The 10,827-nt window shown below is 37.6% G+C and overlaps 1 protein-coding gene across 1 annotated transcript in view; it reads right to left on the bottom strand.

Moving 5' to 3' along the window:
• Nucleotides 1-10,827, bottom strand: part of Neurl4 (neuralized E3 ubiquitin protein ligase 4) — a 17,462-nt gene extending 6,635 nt beyond the window's left edge. The window contains exons 1-17 of the mRNA XM_011497347.1: nucleotides 10,386-10,827; nucleotides 9,545-9,760; nucleotides 9,005-9,451; nucleotides 8,555-8,755; nucleotides 7,499-7,718; nucleotides 7,283-7,385; nucleotides 7,003-7,179; nucleotides 6,321-6,629; nucleotides 5,785-5,994; nucleotides 4,862-5,135; nucleotides 4,225-4,591; nucleotides 3,781-4,102; nucleotides 3,227-3,420; nucleotides 2,867-3,072; nucleotides 2,045-2,573; nucleotides 1,268-1,767; nucleotides 433-837 (exon numbers count right to left, since the gene is read on the bottom strand). Of these exons, the coding sequence (XP_011495649.1) occupies nucleotides 433-837; nucleotides 1,268-1,767; nucleotides 2,045-2,573; nucleotides 2,867-3,072; nucleotides 3,227-3,420; nucleotides 3,781-4,102; nucleotides 4,225-4,591; nucleotides 4,862-5,135; nucleotides 5,785-5,994; nucleotides 6,321-6,629; nucleotides 7,003-7,179; nucleotides 7,283-7,385; nucleotides 7,499-7,718; nucleotides 8,555-8,755; nucleotides 9,005-9,451; nucleotides 9,545-9,760; nucleotides 10,386-10,541 (4,836 nt within the window). The 5' untranslated portion in view covers nucleotides 10,542-10,827. The remainder of the gene's footprint in view (nucleotides 1-432; nucleotides 838-1,267; nucleotides 1,768-2,044; nucleotides 2,574-2,866; nucleotides 3,073-3,226; nucleotides 3,421-3,780; nucleotides 4,103-4,224; nucleotides 4,592-4,861; nucleotides 5,136-5,784; nucleotides 5,995-6,320; nucleotides 6,630-7,002; nucleotides 7,180-7,282; nucleotides 7,386-7,498; nucleotides 7,719-8,554; nucleotides 8,756-9,004; nucleotides 9,452-9,544; nucleotides 9,761-10,385) is intronic.

The following is a 10,827-nucleotide window of genomic DNA, read 5'->3' as shown; positions in this document are numbered from 1 at the left end:
TTGTGTTTGTTTGTTTTTTGGGTTTTTTTTTTTTTTTTTTTTGTGTGTTATACAGTTAGATATTCCAAAGTACAAATTTACTAAAGATAGGAGTTTACGTGTGTGGCGAGGAAAATATTTTAATATTACATAGAAAATTTTTAATAAATGCCAATTTTTTTATTCTTTTTTTTTTTTTTTTTTTTTTTGTGGGGTTTTTTTTTTTTTTTTTTTTTTTTTTTTTTTTTTTTTTTTTTTTTTTTTTTTTTTTGATAAATAGCGTTCAACAAGTTTATGAAATGTATAAGTATATCGGAGGAGTATATATATATATATCCTTTTAAACGGAATGTTATTATTTCTTTTTTTTCTTCTTTTTGTAAATGAAAAAGACGTGAAATTAATGCGCATACTCGGGGGTCCAAGTAATTCCGAACTTCTGAATTACCTAACAGTATCGATTCTCGTTCCATAAAAGGCAACATGCCACTTATCGGTTGCACTCTGCGGTATTTGATTGGCGTTAATATTAGGTTTCAATGGGAACCTAACCCAGCCCACCGGCATCACGAACTCGGCCAACGGCTCGCCTTTCTTACAAATGGCCGAGTTACCGTCAAGTTTGAAACAGGAGCTGCAGTAGCAAAGTATCTCGTCGAGAGAGAAAAACTCATCCGGCAATACCAATGAGTTTTTCAGTCTTATGCAAGCTTTGAGGTACTCGCATTTCCTCGAGGGTGGCATCACCAAATTGCTGGTGGCCAAGGGTGTGGACGGCATCGATGCGTGTGAGGATATTGTCTGAGCAGTGCTCAGAATGCTGTTGGAGAAGTAGTTGTGTGAAATCTGTATACCCTGCTGAAATTGAAAATAAATATCATTAATATTTTGTATTTCTATAAAATCCAGATGCTTTTAACCATTTTTTTCTTCTTCATTTTATTAAGGTGATTTTACAATGATCCCCGTTACGACTATAATCGTGTGATATCGAGCGAAAAGAAGGTGATAAATTTGTGTTATTAGCAAGTAGGAGGTCATTGATATTAAATGATCGATTGAATAATTCAAACAATACAATTTACAATTTTCTCATTTAGCGCGAATGGGAAGTGTCGAGATTGTTCGACTATACGTCTAATTTACATCGATTAGTCTATAATATCGTAACTGTAAATACTCTATTACTGAAATACTGTATAATTTAAGTCAATAGCCTATATGAATATTGTCTATGAAAGTGTTTAGATCTTAAAGTGCAAAATGCAAAATGTACGATCAAACTCACCAATGAGTGCCTGTGAAGATTCAAGACGAGCTCATGGGGTGCGTTCGTAGGGCAATGATTTGTGTGCCAACCTCGAGCATTCGAACTCCCCGTCATTATTGCGTTGTTATTGTTTTGCGTACTATTCGATGCAATGCTCTCGTTTATCGCATTATTCGCATTAGTTGCATTTATAGCAGTACTTAACGTGCTGATATTTGTTGAATTTATAATCGAGCCATTCTTAATGTTGATATTCGTGGCGTTATTTAATTCAACGTTCGAACAGGGTTCGTTATTATTCATGACGAGAGGAGAATCTTGACTACTTCCCTCTCGTAGTGACTCGTAGTGGTCTTCCGCAGCGGCGATGTCATTATCGTGCAATGGTGTAGGAATTATCGAATCCTTATCATTATATGCGCCATTATCGTGGACGTGGATACTGGAACTTTCGGAATTCGATTGGGAATCAGAGCAGAGCTCGGAGCAGTTTTCGGATGCCATCGCTTGCTTCAGTTCTATCCACACGGAAATGATAAAAAAAAAAGAAAAAAAAATCAACAAAAAAAAAAGAAGAAAAAAAAAACAGAAAGAAAGAAAACAATTGAATTCGGTTGATTTTTAGATGTAATTTGAAAGAGATTTTTATATTTGTAATTTCATGTAATGGGAGGAGGGATTCGATTGTTATTACGAATAAACTAACGAATAAACGAATAATTCGAGAGGCTAATTATATTTCATTAAACAACTCAATAAGAGAGTTAAATTTATTGTGCAGAATTGCCGTGGTACCTTTATGATTAGACAGTGAATTCCTGCTCGCTAAATTATTATTCTTGGCCACTGTAGTGCTCAGATTTCCTTCGTCTAGCTCTGCTTTCACCTCGTTACTCCCGCCTCTTTCTTGCGTATCTAATAATCTTGGAATCTCATCCGTAAGCTCATCCACATGCATTGCGCTACCGCTTTCCTTCTCATGACACTCGAGATCTGCTTTTTCCCTCGAATTCTCAACATCATCCGCTTCGATGGCCAGCCTCTCCATCGCGCAAGCGGCCGCATTATTTGTGTCGTTCAGCATCTCGTTATAGTTAATGGGTGGACTGTTCGTGCTCTCGCTAGATACATTGACTATGGAAATCTGCTCGCATTGGCCATAGAGATCGATCACCGCGTACACGTACGGAGGTAGATCCGAGGCTGCAACACCTTGATCTAGACCGTCGATGTATAGATGTAATCGTGAATCCTCATCAATCAGTAGGCCTACCGTTGAACCTACGTGCAATCTCTCGAGATTTGCGCCATAAGACGATCGAATCTGCGATGGAAAGAAGCTTACGATTTATTTTACCCCTTAAAAATATATGAATTAAAAAGAAAAAAAAAAAAGAAGTATAAAATTAGAGATAAAATTGTAAATCTATGTTAATTAAATTTTTATCGATACCATTAAGCATTATTTATTTGCGACAATGTCTATAAATTATAATGCCTCAATTGATTATTCATAATCTATGGCTAATTGGCTACGTTTATCGTACGTCGAGGCACATGACAAAATACTGTCGAATCCAGATAATTAGATTAATTTTAATTAAAGATTCGTATAACCTTCGTTCCGTTATGAGATAGCCAATCCCCGCATATGATCCACGAGTATTTTTTTAATCCAAGAGCTGTTACGGGAAAAGTTATCTTGTCAGGCGATAAACACGAGATTCCACACAGCATTCCAGACACCCATCGCTCATTCATTTTATCAATTTTAACTTGAAGTAGCTTATTTTTTATTAAAGGCTTACTTGACATGACCATTCCTATAAAATAGAACTTTTGAAGAAAAAAAGAAAAATAATGGCACATTCCGATCTACTTTAAAGCGTAGAAATAAAAAGCGAAAGAATAAAAGATAAAAGAAAAAACATCTCGTAGCAAATTGACATTAAAAATAATTTAAGAATTTGTGTTTACCCTGATTATAGCTTGCCACTCTTTTAGCTATTGTTTTTTTCTCCAATTGCACATTTCGACCGTGATTTTCGTGAAATTCATATGGCCAATCAGTTTCGCCTAGCAATGGCAGAGGCATTTGAGTTGGCGTTATCAGTTCGTTTAATAATTTACCTTCGCCACACGTATCGATCGACGTATCCATACCGTTATCGCTAAAATTTCCAATACATATAATCATTAAGCGAAATGTAAAATTACACATTGCCTATTGCATAGGAATACACGAAGGAAATACTTGAAACATAAAAGCTTATTTATCATGGATGTCGTTTCGTACACATATTGTCAATTATTTCGCTACTACTGCATTCGCATAATCACAAGCAACTTATCTCTATTGTAAATGAGCCTTGTCTACAATTGAAAATAAATAAAACAAAAAAAAAACTATAAAAAAAATCTTACAAACACAGAGAACGACATAGATAGAATAAAGAAATCGAACATGCTTTTATGGGAATAAATAAGACGGTAATTGACTAGTCGAGAGACCTTGAATTCTCTCGTCGTACCTTCGTATACCAGGGGGCACGGGATCCAACAGCAACTCTAACGAATCTTGCAATCTCAAACTACCACTTGGTGATGTCGTCATGTTCTGCTGTTTGGTGCTGGTAATAGTGACGGCGGCCGTGCTACCAAATAGTTCAATAACGGCGTAACACATTTCCGGAACGTTGGACGCAGCGACGCCCATGTCTTCGCGATTAACGTAAAATTTCAGGTTACCCTCGTTCGTTCGCTTTAAGCCAATTTTGTCGCCCACGCGTAGCCAATCCAGACTTGGACAATAGTTCCAACAAAGGCAGTGCGTCTTATGCCGGATCTGGTTACCTGCACTCGCATCATTACGAAATTGATGAAATTGACAAAAATAGTAACGAACCCCTCCGCGTCTTCAAAAAAAACCTTGAAAGTTCCTTGTAGCGGAGGGAGACATTATTAATGTAACCCACCAGTCAGATACCAGGATTCCCCAGGTATGGACGTTATGCCTTGAACGAGATTCGTCGAGGTGAGCCAACTTCCGATCTCGTTACTGACTATGCCTATCCTAAGCGAGCCGCTCCATTCATTCGCCACCTCCTGAATGCTAATCTCAAAAATTTCATTATTCTCTAGAGCCTCGTTGCTCAGCAGCACAGCATTGCAGTATTCCCGGCACCTCGTGGCCACCGTGCGACTCGTGTCCAGCTGGATGTTCGAGCCTACGGACTCGTGGAACGTGTGGGTTATTTCGGCCTGCTGGCTTGTCGTGCTGTTTTCCGAGGGTAAATACAATTGAAGCATTGTGTCGCGACGCTCGGGAACCACTATGGTTACCTACAAAGATATATTTTTATGTCAAATATTATGTAAAGAGTATCGTAACGTAACTGCATCGTGTCCGTCCATATTATTGGCCTCGCGTGAATACGGCAATGCCCGATCCTCACAGCTGCGAAGTATCACGATATAAACGAACCGAGCATGGTGGTAGCGAGGGAGTAGCGAGGGAGTAGCGAGGGAGTAGCGAGGTGGTAGCGCGGGAGTGGGAGGGGAGAAAAGCAGATTTATAGTGTTGCGCGCTTTTAAATCGAATAAGGAGCTTACTTGGGCACACTGTCCATAAAGATCGATGACTGGATAAACGTGAGGGGGTATTCGAGTGCAGGCCGGACCTTGATCCACTCCGTCTAAATAGTAATGTAGACTGGAATCGGAACACCTCATTATACCAATACGATTGCCCTCGGCGAGTTCGTCCAGGTCGCAGGAATATTTATCTCGAAGTGTCAGTCCATCGTACATCAAGCTGGATCCGGACAACATCCACGTGTCGTAATTGATGTCTGTCATTGTCATGGGGAATTTGAGCTTGTCGGGTCTGAAATAAGCGTGAAACTATTTATTTGCCTCGATTAAAGATTTATTACAAAATTTATTGCACCATGGGCGTCATGTAAAAATTAAAAACAAAAATCTTTTACATTTCAATAAGCTAATCGTTAAGAAACCAAATCTAAAATGGCGTTTAAAAAGTCCATACATTATATTTACTTTCTTTAAATGACTACTACAATTTAACATTCACACGAGTATTATCATGATTTTGCATGTGTGACAAGAATGCTGACAAGAATATTAATTAATTATTAATATTTTTAATTATTCTTAAGAATATGAATGAGCGTACATTAAAAAAAAGGTGTGAACATACATTATTACTCATTAGGGTCTAAAACCATATTATTTATTTTGAATACAAATACGTGAAAATACGTTAGGCATGTATCGAAGCGATAATATGCTTAAGTTATCAGTTTTTCCAACTTTTAACGCCCAAATTTAAGCCTAAATTAAACCTACATTTTTCTTTCAACATTCTTGGAAGGATTTCCAAGTAACGTAACCACGACCTCTTAAAGCAACACACCGTTTCTCGTTTACAGAAGCATCGGCATAAAGTGTCCGAATGATTATAGTTACGTTCGCTAAAAAAAAAAAAAAAAAAAAAAACCGAATAATATGTTTACCTTATTGCGGTGACACCTGCTTCAATGGCACCGGACCAACGGTCGACCATTTTATCGATAGAAACTTCGAACATTTCACCATCGCGTAATGCTCGATTTCCTATGACGATGGCATTGTTGAATTCGCCAAGAGCACGAGGTCGCGAGGCCGTTAAGCCATTGTTCGTGATGCGGGCATTTTGACCGTGTTTGTGGTGAAAGCGCAGATCGCTATCAAACATTAAAAATATTTAAACATTTTTCATCTAGGGAAACGTCGTCAGTGGTATTTTGATTTTGTTTATTCGCATGAGCGCACGTACTTTTGTCGTGGCTGTTAATACGAAGCTAATAATTTTTCTCTTGCAATCTCAAGGATATCAAGGGCACAAGTGCCCTTATCTATACACGGATTTTCAAAAATCTCGTAACACATACAATGCAAACTGTATAATTAACTATTTACGATGGATGTACATATTTCCAGTATAATTTATCAATTAGTGCAAGAATACATAACAGCGGCAGATAAATATAAACAAATAAAAGTGTCATACCAATACAGGGTGGTGTTGCTAAGACTCGAGTTAATTGTCGTTGGACTGCAAAAGTCCGAATTATCAATGATGGTTGCCTGTGCCGCTTGCCCATAAAGGTCTATGACGCCAAAAACATTCTCCGGAATGCCGGTGGCTGCGACTCCTTGATCCGAGCCGTTTACGAAGAAGTGCAGCGATGAATTCTCTTTGCGCATAACACCAACGCGATCGCCCACGTGAAGCCGATCGAGATTCTGTCCATATTGATCGATCGTCGTGGTGCCGTTGTGCATGACTCCGTTGTCTGTCATCATCCACGTGCCCGATCTAATGATCGGAATCTCAGATGAGTCTTAGGATGCAAAGAATTTTCTTAAAAGTTGACTAGTTTATGAATTTTTTTTTCTCGTCCCATTTCAGATGACACCCGACATTAGGCAAAAGACTGGTTTAGGATGTGATATTTAAAAAAAAAAAAAAAAAAAAAAAAAGATAGTCTTTTTTTGCTGTTGAAATACTCATGAGCAACAATAGTTTTAGGACCGCTACATTGACACTTGTGTAAAGAGATATTGGTGGACTCGATGTCTAAATGGATCAAAGTCAAAATTGATAAAATCGTTATAATAAATAGGCTTAACACGTCGTCCGTCAATAATGCTTAATTAAGAAAAAAATATAAAGTAAGGACACAGCTCACCTCACATTCGTCATGGTAAACGGGAACTCCAATTCGGTTGGAGCATGAGTGGTAACGCCAATTTCTATCGTTCCTGCCCATTTTGTCACTATCTTATCTAGTCTTATCTCGAACAATTCGTTCGGTTTTAATGGCCGCGATGTCAAAACAACACCGTTGTTAAAGTCATCAATAGCGCTAAAAATATTACAGTTAGTGCCGTGGATTTGACATAAAAGTTTTGATTATTCTTTCAAATTGAAACGAATTTATATTAAATGCGAATTATAATTATTATTACTTTGGTCTGTGTGCCGTGCGCCCATTATTAATTACATCTGCTCGAGTACCACAGCGTGGATGGAACATTAATCTATCTAGAGGTTCTTCCGTCTCATCTGCTTCTGCAATAGGGGAAAGTCATTATAGCAAAACCAAAAACAGCATTTTTTAACACTATTATATCATGGGAATAATAAGATAATAAATAATAAATATCATTGCAAAAATCACCAACCGCTAATTCCTTGTAACTGTAATGTGTTTCTTCTGGTAATAAGATTTTGCTCTTCCCTTTCATCGCGATCCACAATTGTAACTTTAACGGTCATGCCATATAAATCTATAACTCCCCAGATTCCAGTGGGAACTTTTGCAGCGATACCTTGGTCAAGACCATTTATAAAATAATGAAGATTGCCATTACTTTTCCTCATCATGCCTACTCTATCGCCTTCCTGTTACATATTATACATAATATTATTATACATTATTATACATTATACATATTATTACATAATATATTTGGATGTTAAAAGTATTATAAAAGAGATGATTCTATTATATTAAGACTTTAAACTCAAATTCGTTTTACGATTTTTATAATTAAGGTTGCTATTAATATCTTGGAGACTAGATTTAAAATGAAACGTGAAAATCAATTTTACTAGGAGAACCGCACTGATTTAATAATATTAATAATACTAATTCAATAATACCCACTGATATTAAGTGTACATAGAAGACTGAGAAGCATCAAATAGAATTAGCAAAGACACAAAATTGTATATACATAAATGCTGTAATGTAATGTAACGATTATGTAAAGTAGATTAGACACGATCCACTTGGTTATTGTGCGTACAGCACAAAACGAGAGTCACGTTTCAATTGGTGCGATAAAATAAAAATAACGTTTAGTTTTGATAAAATCAGTCTTCACGACAAAGATATTGTTGGCAATTTATTGGAATATGTTAATATTGGATTTTACCGATAAGCTCAGGTATAAATAAATGTATAACTTTATAAGAATTCTATAACCAATCTATACGGAAAAATAGTTTGTACAAGATGTAAAATTTTTCAAACCTTCAAATTATTGTATTAGTATTGTGATTGCTTGAATAATTATTATCAGTAAAGTACGCAAGAATGTAGGCACAATAACGTTAAGTGTAATTTAAGTTCTCTAGGTTTTGTTCTGTAAATGAGTTTTAACGTTAAGCAATGAACTTTACAATTGTACAAATTTTTATGAAATAATACATTATATTAAAGAACGATAACTTACTCGTAGTTCATCTAAATTAAATTCACCGTATTCACGTTGTGTTCCTTGGCCACAAGTTAAAATTCCACAACCAGACATCATGGTGGTACCGGAACGCATATTTGTCATAGTTGAAGGGAATTCCAAGACAGTTGGACTATATGTGGTAACACCCATTTCAATGCTGCCAGACCATTTGTCAATTAGTCTGTCTATTCGAATCTGAAATAAGCGAAGTTAGTTGATTTGAGAATTCCAATGAATATTTAAATATCTAGCAAAACTGCGGAGCAAAGGTCTCGAAAACAATGTGAATTTGCTATAATCCGTGTTTCATTAATTATTAATATGTAAAAGAACGTGATTTTATATTAAAATATTGATTACAAATATATATATATAAATTATTTAGATTATAAAGTTAAGAGTGTAAAAGTTGGTAAAAAAGCTTTCTAAATTTTCCAAACTTACCTCGAACAATTCATTATCTCGCAAAGTTCTATGAGTCATAACGACTCCATTATTAAATTCGTCGAAAGGCCTCCTTCTTTCCGCTGTACGGGCATTGTTAGATAATTTAACTAATGAGCCTACTCGCTCGTGAAACTTCAATCTATCCTCCCTTATCGCGGCTATACTTGGATTTTTTGGCAGCACATTAAGATTGATATTTAGATTGGCTACTAAATTTGTAGTTAAAGAACCGGAGGCTCCTTCCATGGCATAGTCGTTATTTATCTCTACATTATCATTTGTTAGCTCGTCGTTGCTTCGACTCACCACATGGCCACTGGAAGGCTGAAGCGTCGTTATTTGAATGCAGTTTCCATACATGTTAATTACCGCATAAACTTGAGACGGTATATTTGTAGCTGCGATTCCTTGAGGCGATCCATTAATGTAAAAAACAAGCTCACCCTAGCGAAATATTAATATCTATTAAGTATCGTATGGTGGGTAAGAGTAACAATTATTAGAAATGATGCATTCGCTATGGACTTAGTCTTTAACCTTAGATGTCCGACATACTCCAAGAGTATTTCCTTCGTCTAACGTACTTAAATCTATTCCATATAATTCTAATATTGGTTCTCCGTCGTGTATAATACTAGATCCGCTCATGATCCAGGAGCCATGACGTAAATCAATAGCCAAGGCAGGTAAATTGGTTTTGTTCGGATCGCAGGCTGTAACTCCAATTTCTATGCTCCCGCTCCAAACCATCATCTACAAAAGTGGCAAAATACATATACAAGCAAATCTATTTCCTTAGCTTCAAGCACACACACCCTTCGCATTACCAATACCCAAGCACTCGGCTTAAATGCTCAATTTCATAATGCAAACGCCAACCCATGCAGTTTATAATAATAGCAACACTAACCTACGAACGTACACAACCGAAGCCCCATACTCGCGTCCACAATCCCAATGTCCGCGAATTTTTACCTTCGTCGATATACATTCGTTTTTACACTTTATTCGCACAAAATTCTCAAGCGCGCTTGCATTGGCCCTACGCATAAACAAGACGAAGCAAACACGAAAAATCAACGAAAAATCAACGAAAAATCGACCGAAAGCTCCCGAAATGCCATAAATACAGTCCAAACGCCGAATTTTGAGCCTTAAATGCCAAAAGTCATTAGTTCCATGCATCAATGCCAATAATTCAAATCCAAACAAAACAGCGGAAAATTAACCTAAATCCGTTGGAACTCGCAGAACTCGGCTCTTTCTCGCTCTTTACGAAATATATCGTCGCATCCTCGCTGTCGCTCTTCCTCCTCATTGCCAGTTCGGTGCCAAGGAAAGAAGAACAACAACGATCAACTACCACAACTATTATTACCTTCTTGTCGATCCGAACTCGAAAAACTTCGTCATCCCTCAGTGGCTCGGCGCTAAACACCAGACCGTAATTGTACTCGGAGATGTTCCTCACAGCTGTGCACTGATTGTTTATGAGGCTCACGCGGTCGCCGCATTTTCTGTGGAACAGTAGCATCCTCGCCTGCTCTGCGTTCCCTTCCCGCCGCTCGTTTAACTCCTTTACCGACCCACCCACAGGCCCAATCAACCTCACGACGAAGAAGAGAAGAGTCTCCGGGATGGAGATCGAGCCGCCGTCGCGCTCCCTGCCCTCTCGTCCATAAATATCAAGATTACGAACAAACAAGAGATCGCGGGAGGCTTACGCGCAGCCGTGGACGAGCCAACACGTGCGGCCTTCTTACTCTCGAGCTTCGGTCAATGCACAATGCAATTTGCACTCGTGATGATGCTGCTGCTTC

This window comes from Ceratosolen solmsi, unplaced genomic scaffold (assembly GCF_000503995.2).
Source record: "Ceratosolen solmsi marchali unplaced genomic scaffold, CerSol_1.0 scaffold13, whole genome shotgun sequence".
Taxonomy (NCBI): domain Eukaryota; kingdom Metazoa; phylum Arthropoda; class Insecta; order Hymenoptera; family Agaonidae; genus Ceratosolen; species Ceratosolen solmsi.
The sequence above is the reverse complement of the archived record's forward strand: the minus strand, read 5'-3'. Positions and strand labels throughout refer to the sequence as shown.